At 42.4% G+C, this 14,655-nt stretch overlaps 1 protein-coding gene across 1 annotated transcript in view; it reads right to left on the bottom strand.

Moving 5' to 3' along the window:
- Nucleotides 1-4,253, bottom strand: part of STK3 (serine/threonine kinase 3) — a 134,303-nt gene extending 130,050 nt beyond the window's left edge. Inside the window, exon 1 of the mRNA XM_042835661.1 lies at nt 4,151-4,253. Within this exon, the coding sequence (XP_042691595.1) occupies nt 4,151-4,173 (23 nt within the window). The 5' untranslated portion in view covers nt 4,174-4,253. The remainder of the gene's footprint in view (nt 1-4,150) is intronic.
- Between the last annotated feature and the right edge of the window lie 10,402 nt (nt 4,254-14,655).

Here is a 14,655-nt window from a genome sequence, read left to right as displayed (position 1 = left end):
AGGTAGTGATTATGGGAAATTCCAATGGATGTCCAGAAGGAGAACTCTTCCTGCAGGCAGCAGGACAGACTCAATTGCAGGTCTAGGACAAGAGCTGTCGGAAGGGTTTTTTCACTCCAAGCAGGTTTGACTCCCTGCATCAGGCCTGGCTTCTTGAAGAAGAAAAATGCACTCTAAGAATTTTACTTCCATAAATCCAAGTGATGGGAGACAACAGCCATACTTACTAGCATGACTAGAATCTCAAACTTCATTGAAGTACTCCAACAAAACAACTAAATGGAAGAAAAAGATTGAGCCAGAGTTACCCATGACTACCATTCCCAGCATAAACATCAGAAAAATCTCAACTGGGACCTTAAAGAGTGCGAGATTTTGTCCTATCAACACCTGAAAAAGAACTACGATTTTAGTGTCCTATGGTCACAGCATACAGATTTTACAGAACAAACTGGTGATGTGTTACAAAGGCAGATATTACAGTAAAAGTAAAAAACTGAACGCTAACAGAAAAATAAAGCAAGACTAAAGATACAGCTCCAACAATTACCATCATGAGTTAGGGAAAACTGGAGAACTACTCCAAGAAAGATGAATATGTGGTTTATTTTGCAGAAGAATCAGCACGACGAAACATTCAAAAAGAATGGCTGGCATCAATTATACGGATGCACCACAAGGGAAGATAGTAAGAGAAATCATTGCAGTCATCAGAAATAGCACTGGCACATGAAAGTCTTGAGATATTAACACTGCTTTACATTGTTCACACAAATAGAAGTCTAAGAGAGTTTACCTTGCTATACTGTGTACTTACCTTTCATTTTCTATCAATAAAACCCAAGCAAATTTGCACGTCTTACCATTTTCAAGACATCCATATGAACTTAATGTCCCTCCATACGAATGTTAATAACAACATATTTTTCCCACACACATTTCATACTTTAAAAGCAAGCTTTTCCCTTCCCACAAAACACGGGTGTATTTCAGTGAAATTTAGACTGAGTTAAGACAAATTACTAGAAAGCCTTAATTAACGCTCTCCATGACTGCTACAAGGCCTTTTACTTGGCAGTGGTGGGCAGGAGACCAATAAGATTAAAAGCTTTGTATTTGATAGAATTCAGTCTCTCCTTTCCCAGCAAGCCATTTCCTGTTACATGAGCATGTCAATATAAACAGAAAACCGCAATGATAATAGAAGGACAAATTATAAACAACTCAAAGGCAGACTCTGCAGTTAAAACAACTGTCAGTCACTTCTTGTAACCGACTATAGGAAGAGCATTCACTTCAGAATTAATAAGGAGCTACACAACACATCTGAAATAGATGCAAGATTCAGATGCAAAGGAACACCTGGCATCAAACACTGTGACAACTACTGACTATAAAATCAGAATGCCCACCCTAAGTTATTCTTTCAAAAGAAGTAACCATTATTCTGAAACCACTCCTCAGAAGTCTTCAGTTACTGCTGCACCACACTGATCAAGCAAGAAAACCTTTCCAGTTTGATACCGTTCCCATTTGAAAGCTACAATGGCCTGATTTGTCGCTGAGGCACCAGCACAGCAACTTCTGAAAGCCTGTTTTAGAGATTTGCAAACATCTACCCAGAATTTTCATGTGCTCCTTTACAGGGAAAGTGGGAATAAATGCCTTTCACCTGCAAAAGAACTGAGATCTTAAGAAGCTCTGAAACGTGTGCGTGAAATTCTTGCTGCCTTCAGACAAATGTCTCACACAGCACACATCACCCAACAGGTCCCTCTCAGAAGCTGCTCCTGAGGACAGCAGGCACTGACACAAAGCCACCTGGTGATCCCATCTGCTTTTCCAAGAAAATGTGCTGTGTCCATGCCAAGTCACCGCTGCATTCAAAGAAAGCACCGAAAACATGCAGCCCACAAGAAGTCATTTGTACTCCATCTGCACTTGCAGAAGGGGGGCTTAAGCTGAACACTTGGGGACACCAAACAATCAGAAAACTGTAAAAAAAAATACATTATAATAATAAAAGATAAAAACACCAGATGAAGAGGATATATGCACGCAGGCTGTAAGCAGTATTTTATGGAGAAAAAAATATTCAATTCTTCTAAAAGGAGATGGGTAGGTGGTGAATGGATGAGGCCAGTACTTCTGTACTTCTCAGTGGTGCGTAATGACAGGACACGGAACAATAGCCTAAAGTATGAACATAGGAAGTTCCATACAAAGATACTGAAGAACTTCTTTACAGGGAATGTAACAGAGCACTGGAACAGTTTGCCCAGAGAGGTTGTGGAGTCTCCTTTTCTGGAGATACTCAGAACCTGCCTGGACACCTACCTGGGCGATCTGCTGTAGGGAACTGCTATTGCAGGTGCTTGGACTCGATGATGTCTTGAAGTCCCTTCTAACCCCTGCAATTATGTGATTTTCCCTTCTCTTCAAGAAACAAACCCACTAAGTTCCCATCATATTTAATCTTCCAAAAGTAAAACTTCAAAAACTATGATAAGAACATGCAGGAGTTAAAAAGCTCACATATCAGCTTTCTAGTTCTTCCTGATTCAAACAGTTCACCAACAGCAATTAGTCTAGCCACAAGCTTACAGCTAGGTAATAAAGCTAGAGCAAAACTAGTTCTTCAGAACAAAACCAAATAAAGAAATGCACACAATGCTGCAGGTTGTGCTAACTTCAAGGTTTTTTTTCGCTCCTTTGATATAACCAGATCCCAAGCTTTACACTGGTGCCTGTAATTGATTACTTCTCAGGTATTCCCATTTCTTCTCCTAAATCCTTACTGGTGCTTTTCCTATTCCCTGCATTCAATGTGCAGAGCACTGTCAATCTGAAATCACACTGCAGACCTGTCCTTCCTCCGCTGCATATCCTGAAGTGTCAGACAAACTTTAAAACGTCTGCTGAAGCCTTCTCTTCTAAATCTTTTAAGTAAGAAAAAAAAATAATGCAGAAAACACATTTGTGGGAAACACTGTCAACAATGTTAGCACCAGTTGTAGGAATGAATTCAGTCAACAAAATCCCACCAAGCTGCTTCTACATGAAAAACTGCCCGCCAGTTCCTTTATTGTGCATCACAGAAATGCACAGGGGCCAAGATATCCAGCTCAGGGCAAGGAGCTTCATCACAAAACAATGTCAAACATCACAAAGCTTATCATCAGACCAAAGTAATGCCTAGAGTGATTCTTCTCACATGTTCAATTAGGAGAAAGACAAAACTGACCTTCATGTTGAGTGCAATGTAAATTCGATGGAAACCAGACACCTTTTTGTTTAGGATCATAAAATAGCCTGGGTTGATAAGGACCTCAAAGATCATCCAGTTTCAACTCCCCTGCCACAGGCAGGGTCACCAACCACTAGACCAGGCTGCCCAGAGCCACATCCAGCTTGGAATCTGAGAATCTGGGATCTGAGACTACGATGAAGGCACTCAGCAGAACAACTGCTAGTTGACTCTTCACTAAGGATTTCAGCAGCAGACATGTTTCTTGACATATCACGGGAGAAAGAAGGACATAGCTCCACAACAGCACTCTTCTGGAGCCCTGGAAAGTCACTGTAAGAAATTTCAAAGGCTCTGAACATAAACAACTGTGTTTACACGAGAAAAAAAAAAGTTCATTATCTCCTGGCAGAAGAAAAGATAGTAACTACATAATATAAGCTAACAGGAAGTGAAACAGTTGGAGCTAACACAGCCAGTACGTATGTAAACTATGTACAGCCTGCACGCCCCACAGCTCTGCTCTGCACAGCACATAACTGTACCACAAGAAGGCTGCTCCACCTAAACATACCCACACTGTTAGATACTCCATGCATTCAGATGACAGCAGCACATTTACAGCGAAAGCTGACGGTTTCACGTCCTACTTCACACACAAAAGGCAAATATTAAAAATCAAAACAATAAAACGAAGGTTAAAACGAAGATTGGCGTACGTACTTCAGGAAAGCCACTCCGAGCCCGCCTCAGCACCCCCGGAGGCACGGGGGACCGGCAGAGAACGGGGCGCTCAGCCCGCCCGCCCGCAGCCTGACCCCCACCAGCCCCGCCAGGCCTCGCCTCCCCGCGCTAGCTTCCGGGAGGGGAAGGGGCCGCGGAAAGGTTCCGAGGGATCGTTACCTCTTGGGCGCTGCCTGCTCCATGCCGCCGCCGTCCCCCGGCCGCCGTCTGGGTAGCGCAGGGCCGGCGCCCGCCCAACTCCTCGCAACTTTTCCGGCGCGCGCAGCTGGCCCTTTAAGCGTGGCTCGCGCCCTCCCTCGGCCGCGGACGTCGCCGGCCTTTCAGGCAACCACCGCTACCGCCGCCTACCCTGGGGCCGCCCCCTCGCGGCTCTCATTGGATACGAGCGGAGCCGTCTCGAGCGCTGGTTGGCCAGCGGAGGCGTCGCTCGGGATGGCCCCGCCCACGCATCGCGGAGCAGACGGCGGCGCGCCGGCGGGAGGGAGAGAAGGAGGAAAAAGATGGAGTCGGCCGTGTGAGCGGCGGAGGCGCTGAGCTTCCGGTGTGCCCCGCGCCGCCGCGTCCCCCCAAGGCACGCCGGGAGATGTAGTCCCACCGAGCAACCCGCGCTTCCCATCCCGCCGGGTAGGGCGCCGAGGTGCCGCCGGGCGAAGGACGGCCGTCCGCCTACCACGCACTCGCGTCACGCCCTGTCTCGAGGAGCCGGGCCTGCGGGCACGGGCAGCCCTGCGGCGGAGCATGTCGGCGGCTCTTTTCCCCAGGCCCTTCGCCTCGCCCTCGGGGCCCGCGCATCTCGTCCTCAAAGTAGCGGGGAGCGAGCCGTGGTCAGCGCGCCGACCTCTGCTTGGAAAGGCAGAATAGTTCCTCCGCGCGGCCCGCGGGCGGTCAGTCACGGCTGCGGGCCGGCAGCGCTCCCCTCAGCTGGCCCGGCGAGGCCGTGTAGCTCCGAGGTGAAAGCGCAGACAGTTGGCAGGAGGCTGTTTGCAGTGCCAAAGCACACAAGTTACCCTGAGAAGCCAGAGGAAGCCATCACGTAATTACTCAAGTAGCAGCTTTTAGGCTGCTGAGTACTGTGTGACAGTTATCTGCCATTTCTCCACGTTACAACTTCCCATTTTGTGCTGTTTGCATAGAAATGAATGTTGCTGACTGACAGCATCCAGGCAGTCAACCAACTCAACACAAGAACAGTTAAATGCTACAGCCAGTGTCCATATTCCTTCCTGAAAGCAGGTCTATTTGCCTAACTGATGGAAGTTAGAGGTAGTAAAACACTTGGGTAAGATCCATAAAAGTCCAGAAATGCCCATGTTCCACTTTAAGCTGCATTTAGATTCACAACAGCACTCAAAACATACAAAAAGTCCACACTCCACACCTAATTTGATTTCCCTGATGGGCATTAGCAAGGAAATTCTGAATGAATGAAGTCCCACTCTTGTGGATGTTGTCTACTTTGCCTGAGTCAATTCCAGACAAGTTGACTCACTGTGGTCAGACTAAATGCACAATGGCAATATTGAATGAACCTGTTTAACAAATCACACACGACCATATGACCTTTTGGTTTTCTTTCTTCTTCTGAATCATGGAAAAATGGAGTAGGACATCTTCCTTTGCACAACAGATCAATGCAGAGCTCTTCAAGTATCATCCCTTAAGCCAGAGTGGCTCACTAGCAGTACTGCCAGATTTCTCCATACCACAGAAAACTGTAGGTAGGAGGTGCAATAAATAAATAAATAAATACAAATAAAAACCACATCCCAAGAAGGAGCCAGCAGACACTTCAGTCACCGTGCCTTAGATAGAGGTGGAGGGGAACTCTGCAATACGCCCAACCTGCCTGTTCAAGGAATGGGGAGGAGAGGCAGGTAGGAGATGCCATATGGCTATTTTCCAACTTCATTTTGGCTGACACACTGAGCAGTTATTATTATTTACACTTCACTGATTTCACTGAGCAAAGGGCAGCCTGAAATCCCTACTTGGCTGTGACACTTCTGGAGGGCAAAGGCTGTCCATCCACATCTTTTAACGCAGCTCTTGAAGACAGCATTTTGTCCAGAGGAGGCAGTATTTATTTCAGAGGAGGCAGGTGCTTGGTTTTTTTGCTTCTTTTTTTCTTTCCCCAGCTCCTCATTTCAAGCCACAGCTCAGATAAGCTGTGCATTCCAGCAAGGAAAAGCAGTCTTAAAAAAAACTACACAGGTACTACATTATGTCTCTAACACCAAGAAAAACAAATAGCCAAAAAGTGTTCCATCTCTGCATTCACACAAATTTAACTTTCTTTGGAAAGAAGTTAGGCTAAACAGCCTAATCTGCCACTCCTTCCTCCCCCATTAAAACAGTTGGAGAGATCAAGGCTAAAGAAATCTAGACCTAGAATTTAGATGTTAGCTGTCCTCATTTAGAGGACAAACCCCTCTCCCCCAAAAGTCATTAGGTAATTGAGGAAGAGGGGTACTGGAGAATCCTCCACTTCTACCAATGAAGAATGAGGAGTCTAAAATAACCCAAGATGTCTGAAACAGGAAAAGTTAGGTAACCCGGCATTATATCCTAGTGGGATGAGCAATGCCAAAAAATACAGACTAATTCCATGCCTTTTTCACTCACAGAAGTTTCAGTTGTGCTTTACTCAAACGCCAGAATGCTTTCTAAGTACATTTATGCTGAAAATAAAAGGTCAATAGGAAGATAGTGTATATGCCATAGAGTTCTTCAGGATCACTTTCTTAATCTCTTCTCCTTTCAAGTGGTATTTTTATGCCTTTAAGACCAGGATAAATAACATCATCGCACCTCTTCGCTGCAAGATGAATTTGGGAACCTTGCAGTGAAACATGACACTGACTTGGTATTCATTACAACATTATACCTAGCCACCAGCAAAGAAGGAATTTTGAAAGGGAAAACAGACTCCCTCTGTTCCTACTGCCTAATTCAGGCTTTCCAGTAAAGGGAAGTCTAGATGTTCTGGAGGCATGAATATATGATGAGGTTGCTGGTGTCTAGACAACATGGAGATGAGGAAGTTACAGGCAATCTACGGGAGTATTCCCATGATTTCTTCCAAGAGTGGAACCATATGACACTACTAAGAGAGTAGGTGAGCAAGGAAATACTTAATGTAGCCCAGTCTTAAAAATACAGGAGAAAACTGAGGTTTTTCTGAAGTATTTCATCCACTTCCACAATCTGCCAGCATGCATTAGGACTCCGTTCTCCATGGAACTGGCATCAACATCAATTCTGTAGACCAAAGGATGAATGGAGCCCATACTTAGTTTTTGAGTACTAAAACTATTTTACATTAAAATGTAATTTTGTAAACAAATAAAATAATTTATATTATAATTACTTAAACTGCAGTAGAATCAGAAATCCTGATGGCATTGACAAGAATAAAGTCTGTGTAACAATCACAAACTAAGACTGTGTCCAAGCCCCTAAGTATATGACCCAGCAAGCTGCAAGATGTCAGTCCTGTCTCAGTTGTGCAGAATTCAGTGTGTCGGAGAAGGACAAAATGTTACCTGAAAAGCTCATGTCTGAGTCTCTGACAGGTATTACTAATAGTAACATTCAAATTTCAAATATATACTTCAAAGTCTTATTCATAAATATAATGCAAATAAATTCTGTATGTTATAGTAGCTACCTTATCTAGTTCCTTTGATTGCAAATAAAAGAAACATTTATTTCAGAAGGTATTAGATCAGGCTCATTTAAACAGTATGTATTTTAGCTAATAAAAGGTACCACTAGGAAAAAAAATAATAAAAACACCACAGGATTAATGGTGCACGTTTTTCTGCTGATTTATGTCATAAACACTTTACACTCTTTGGGCAACATACCACTAGCCCTTCCTGGCATCCACAGTGCCATTCGCAGCCCAGCTTCCTTCTCCACATGCTTTCTGCCCTTTCACCACAGGAACCCCCCAGTGCTCCCATCTGTCATTCTGCAATGATTGTAGTCACCTTTGCACACTGAAAATCATGGCACCTGGAGTGCCCTAGTAGGCACTGATGCATGCTCCAGCTTGAAGCTCTTTCCAAACCCTCCACATCTCCAGCAGCCCACTGTGGCTTTACCACACAATTATGAGGCTGGATCACAGCTTCGTTTTCAGCTGGAAGCCAAAGGCTGGCAGGCTGCACCACAGCTCAGTGACAATTCCTACAGCCAAGCACAATATTTCCCCTGCTGAGGGGCAAACAGCTCTGCAAATGGGGCATTTCCTCCTTTGTCCATCACCTGTGGGTTTGATACAGATGGGAACTCAATTCACTACAGACCTCCAGCTTTCCATTCAGTGTGATTAATATGATTCCTAAGTCACAAATTAGTGCAATAATAAATATTATTATACTATTATATAATTATATATTATATAATAAAGGAAAAAGGTAAAGGAATAATAAAGGGAAAGTTTGGCAGGCAAGCACATAGACATAGAACGAATGCAGGAGCCTTGTTTCCTTAGGAAACAAGTTCATAAATTCAGTAGACAAACAGTCAACAACAACATGTTTGCATGTCTCTCATGGTGATTGCCTGATAGTAATCTGGTATGCTGAAAGTTAAGGAAAAGGCCTTGAATGAAATACCAGCTTGTTTATACAGATGATAAGAAAAACTGACTTCTGCCTGTTTGTTTTTTTTCCCCCCACCTATCATGCATAATGAGAGGTAACCTTGAAGGCTTATCTAAGAATTTGTCCTATACTTCCCTAACCCTGTCAGTCATAAAATAGTTAAAAATAAAATATAAAAGAACAGCACATTCTCAAGTTTGGACTAAATTTTTTTTTTTTTTTTTGAAACAAGTTTTTTTTGAAGGTTAAGAGTAAAAAACTGTATTTGTTCTCTTTTCCTGAACGCCTCACTACTTAATAGCCAATTAATACTGCATAAAAGGAAGTTGACTTTTTTGCTCGTCCAGCAAAGGAAAGGTAGAAGATAAACAGCCAGGACATAGAGGTACAGATTACAGCACCCAAATCCACTCTGCCAAAACCAGTGTGATTCACAAAGTTCCTAAGATCTGTAATAATGAAATATTAGTTGTACTGCTGCAGTTCTTCCCACTACCTATAATGTATCATACTAGTATCCGAAATATCCTTACTGGACCTGCAGACACTTGTTGATTAGGCTAGTATTTTCCTGTTGACTGACTGTTCAGCTCACAGTCTTAGTAACAGGCTATGTATAGACTTACATTTGCTATTTTTCTTAATATAGTACACTATGTTAAAAATAAACCGTGGAAACAGAGTCGCTATTTACAGTTAACCACAAAAGATATCCCAGGGTGTATTACAGCTGCATTGATTGTACTCATGGGATCTAAGGATTAGCATCCACTTGAAAAGAAAATGCCTTTTGGTTTGTAAAAGAGTTATCGCTGCTGTAATAATACTCGAAAATACTCTGGTTTCCTACCTTCATGAAGATGTTCCCTCCCTCATAGAATCTATGATTCTGTGATTCTTTATGGGGCAATCATCTGCAGAGGCGCGTGCTTGGACCCTGCAGAATAAATGCCACTTCACTAGCATAGCTTGATGCCTGAATTAAGACAGAAACGGATATCAATAGCTAAAGACTAATGAAATCATCAGTACTTGATGGTACAAGTACAAGCTTCAGCTGTCTGACCGTGAGCAGCTTTGTACTCAAGGCTTTCCTCGCTGTGAAGGCTGCAGCTTCTCCCATCCTCTTGTATAGCTCCTGCACAGAGAGTTTGGAGAAGATGCAACAAAAGCCTTCTCCAGAAGTTCAGAGAAGATCAGGATATTTTTTATTTTGGGTGAGAACATTTTTCAAGAAGCTAACAAGACCCATTCTTTCAGCTTTAAAGAAGAAAAACGTCCTTACAGTTGCGGGCCTTTCACAGAAGTGCTTGAAGCATAAAAAGTGCAAGTACAAAGCAATAAGGAGCAAAAAAGGGGAACCCAGTACTACTGGGAAGCACACTGTGAGTACTGAACTCTATAAAACTTAAGTTACAAAATGCCCGTATTTTATTCTAGATAGAGGCTTTTCAGTTGTTATTCTGTTTGTTTTTTAAGGAAAACCCTACTTGTTTATTTCTGCAGTTGATCTCCAGCTTTGTTGCATGGCTACAGCAAGGCAGGTGTTCTGTATATGAAAGAATCACTCATTCTTATGGCTTCATAATCAAGAAAACACCAAATTTCTGTTTCCTACTTTTTTCCAACGTTTCCCAATCAAAACACATCAGAAGATCATAATTCAAGTCCAAATAAGCTACTCGTATAACATGTACAGTCACACTGAAAAAAATATCCAAATACATTTCTAATCTAATACCCTACAAAAAACACTCAGTGGCATAACAGCCATTTCATGACTGACTCCGAAGTGACGGGTCTGATTACAAGATAAGATACCATGGAAATACAAGAATAAATTTAGAACAAGGAAAAGATTAGGATTTCCACTTACATTCCCATTCTGCTCTTAAAAACAGCAGGAATCTTTCCCCATAGCAGCCCATATACTAAAAAAACAGCAAAGCCACAAGTAATACAGTTTTGTTGGACATGTTTTATGCAGCATACTGATTTGAGCCTCCACTAATTAGGCTCAGTCTGTATCAGGAGGGTTTACAACAGCCAGGCTGCTAAAGACGAGGGTTTAAAATGGCATTGTCACACAGCAAGGGTACTTTCTGCTGAAGACAAAACTTGAAACGACTGAATTTACATAGGTCAAACTACAAAAACACAGCAGAACATAAAGCAAGTTGCTATCTAGAACGCTCATGATCCACATTAAGTGTCAGACCTAAGCTTTTTCCCTTATTTCTTCTCTAAAAAAGCAGGGAACCAATGAAACACGGGTGGAATTACTGGGTAGCCAAAAAGAGTTTGTCAACAGCCATCAGCACTGCCTATTTTCAAGCAGGCTGGAATTAGCAAAAAAAAAAAGCACTGTTCTCGTGGCATAATTTTCCCTGCAGAGAAGAAAATAGAGCAATTCCATATGCTAGGAACCTTCTAATGGAAACATTTAATTTACCACATGAGGAATATCGGATGCATACCACTTCCACCTAAAATGAATCACTCCTTCCAGCTGAGAAAACTGAGGCCTTTTATCTTCCTCAGGGTGGAGTCCATCTCCTCCCCTAAATCCCTACAGAGCAAAGCTGCTAATCGTTTTAAGATTTGAAGACATTGCTTCTTTTGTGTTCATATATCACATTTCAATGTCTTCTAAACAAGAGAGAATTTAATGTTTTGTGTAACCTTGAACTGGACGATACGCCACTTTTATTGCTTCATCCTTGAGCTCCTCTCTCGTTCCATGATCTAATTCATTACACTGGTGGTATTAAGCTGCTCTTCCTAGATTAGCAAGTCACATTTTAAATTCCTTAAATCAAATTTTAAAACGAATGTGCTAATCTGAATACTAGGCAATACAATGAGGAAAAAAAAACAAAACAAACAGAAGTAAAAAGTAGAACTTCATGTGTTGGTATGCATTGTGTCTTCTTTCAGTAAGATTTATAGACAGTAAATCCCTGCTTTACACAGCTCAGACTAGGCAAAATATCTCTAGGACCTGATCCAAAATCTATTAGTATCAATAGCATCTTTCAAATATGCTGCTTTGGAGATCAGTTCTCAAAGGAGAACCCTGTCTCATTCATTCATGGGTGTGTGAGTATAAATGCAAACTTTTCCTTGCCTGCTGTTTCCATCCTCAGCCCAATTCATCTCCCAGGAGAGGATGGAAGAAAGGTCAAAATCAGACATAACCTCTAAACAATATGTCATAAGTTCATCCAATTAGAAATGATGCAGTTCAAGAAGATAAAACAAACAGTGCAGTCTTCTTATCGTGAAATAGATACTAAGAATCTGAAATTTTAGACAATTGCTGTTCAGAGTGACAGGGGCACTTATGCAATGTTGGAGTGGCTCTTTATATGGTAGAGTACTTCTAAGAGAGAAAGTGTACAGGAAGATTAAAATCACATATCTGAATTAAAGAGGCTACCCACAAAAATGAATAGCACTGGTTGCACATAAAGTAACAGGAACAGCACATTATAAACACAAATGATTGATTTTGTGTTCTACTATTAGCATTTATCTTGAAGTTTCCAAATGATCTTTCAAAAACATGCACCTCATTTTGATGGATGGATGATACTCAGCAGCTCTTAATTAAATGTTCCAAAAGTAGACTTCAAAGCTGTGCTCCAAAATACATGAAATTAGGCTCTACAAAACCACTTTTTTGACACCTGTTCTTGAAATAAGAAGAAAAAAAATAAGCACACTACATTAAGATTATGCATTATTTTCCAGGAATTCAGTAATTTCTTGGAGTGATTAAATTTACCACAGCTTTGAAATGAAAGGGTTTCTACAGATTCTGACTGGTTGAGTGTCTCTTGCAGGACGAGTAGCAGCTAGCACAGAGGGGTTTCAGGGGATTTTATCACTGCTTTACCCATCCTCTAGGTTCTGTGCCTACTTTTGCATGAAAAAAGAAAATGTTTATGCTTCAGACAATATTTATAGCCATAAGTAATAGCCAGTTTCTTTCTGGTTTTACTGTACCAGCATGTACAAGAAATACATAAAACTACATCTATTATTGCTACTACTCTGCAAGATGTTGCATATATTGTAAAGCTGGCTCTCTAATAGAAGGCAGCTAGAGACCTCTGCACTTAAATCTGCCAAAGCTGATACAGCAATCACAAACATGTGTTGTTACACTTCTTGTGGCTCATCTCCACATGGTGCAGCTGTTGTGTTGGCTAAAGAAAATGCAAGCCCAAGGGAAACAAATTTAATTCAGCTGGGGTGACTTCCACTAAAAACAAAAGTGTTTTAAGGAGAACAGGTGTCTTACAGTAAGGGGGATTGTTTGAAGGGTTTTCCCCAAACTTGCTGTGCTTCTAGGAAGTCTGCTCTAAAGAGTTGTGCCTGCAGTAATAATCTCTCGCAGTGTAATTTTTAAATAACACCCTGAAGAAAAGCAATGAATTCCAGAAATTCTGTTTCATTTGTTTGTCCCAGTTGCAGAACAAGGCGATCAGCACAAGGCCTTGTCAGCAAGCCAGAGGCTGAAGTAGCCTCGGGGTTCCTCAGGGGGTTCGTTGAGCCAGCTAAGGGCTGTACTGGGCAGACCCTCAGCCAAGGCTGCAGGATGACTGGGAGCTGGGCAGCACAGGATCTGTGGAGCTCTCTGTGTCTGTGCTGCAAGAACCAGCCTTGAGGCAAATGTCACAGCAACCAGCAGATCTTTCTCTTCCTGTTGTCAGCCCTCTTTCCAAAATAAAGGTGCTCCAGGGGGTTCTCTCTTGTCGCGTAGGTGTCTTCACGCTTCAGTTTCCAGCTTAGGGCCTGTTCTTTCTCTCTCCCACGAGGTCAAAATCCCTTCTCTTTGGGAAGCAGAAACCTGAGTGAGGGATTTGTGCACGTAGCCCCCAGTCCCTCATTCCTGCAGAACTGGTTCTTCTGTAAGATGTGGCTTTTGACTCTTCCTCTCAGGTGTTACCCAAATAAAAGATATGATGGCAAACCTCTGATTTTCTTTATTGTAAGGTTCAGCAGGTTAGCTCTTGCATTAGTTTTTCTTGCTACACACTGTGTCCTTAGAGTCTTACATAGACCTTGGGCAGTTTTTTTAGGCTCCCTCTCAAGTTTCTAAGTTAGAGACCTAGCACTCCTACCGAGTTCCTCCTTTCGAATACAATCCAAGTCTCTTCAAGGTCCATAGCAAAATTCAGGAGATTTTGTCTTCTGTGTATATGCACATGAAATGCAGGAATATTTTCACAGAATTTCCCTTGCCAAGGAAAGCAATTCATCCCACTCTTTCCACCTTTCTCATCAGGAATTGTTCCTAAGCCTTCAGGACTCACTGCCTGTAGAAGATGACAGCCACTGCCCGTCCTGTATTTGCTTTGCCCTAATGTCAAAGCCGGGAGAAGATGGACCAGGGAGTGGACTAGGTGTCCTCCAGAGATCCCTTCCAGACTCAGCCATTCTGTGACCTGGAATTTGCCACAGTGAACAGAGAAAAGAAACAGTGAACAAAATTGGAGGATGGATTGTCCAGGTTGGATGGAAGCCTGGGCAATCTGATTTAGTGGCTGGCAACCCTGCCCACAGCAGGGTAGTGAAACTAGATGAGCTTTAAGGTCCCTTCCAACCCAAATTGTTCTATAATTCCATGAAAATAAGGAGAAGAAACTGTAGAATTAAACTTGGGTTCACAGTGAAGCTGTGACTGGGACATCTGCGCTTTTCTTTATGTATGTACAAGTGGCATCTTTTCCAGACACTGAAAAACAGAGCTGTTTAGAGTGAAATCAGTTCAGCAAGAAAGCTGTTTGAAGTGACATCTGAATTTAAGAGTAATTTCTTGCTTTTCGTGACATCGGAGTATGTGCTTATCAGGGAAGTTTTATGTTTGAGGTTCAGGGAGAAGGTGATGGCCATCTCCTCTGAATGCTTTCAGATGACTCATTTTCAGACTGCAGCTGGCAGTCTTCCAGCAGGAGGCCTGGCCATTAGATAAGCTTAATATTATGGTGGCCATTTGTAAAACAGATGAGAGCAGAAATAGCAAGAGGAAATGAGAAACTGAAAAGA

The sequence above is a fragment of the Centrocercus urophasianus genome, unplaced genomic scaffold (assembly GCF_019232065.1).
Source record: "Centrocercus urophasianus isolate 14NV4802_14NV808 unplaced genomic scaffold, USGS_Curo_1.0 seq_11, whole genome shotgun sequence".
NCBI classification, from domain to species: Eukaryota; Metazoa; Chordata; class Aves; order Galliformes; family Phasianidae; genus Centrocercus; species Centrocercus urophasianus.
This window is presented reverse-complemented; position numbering and strand designations above follow the sequence as displayed.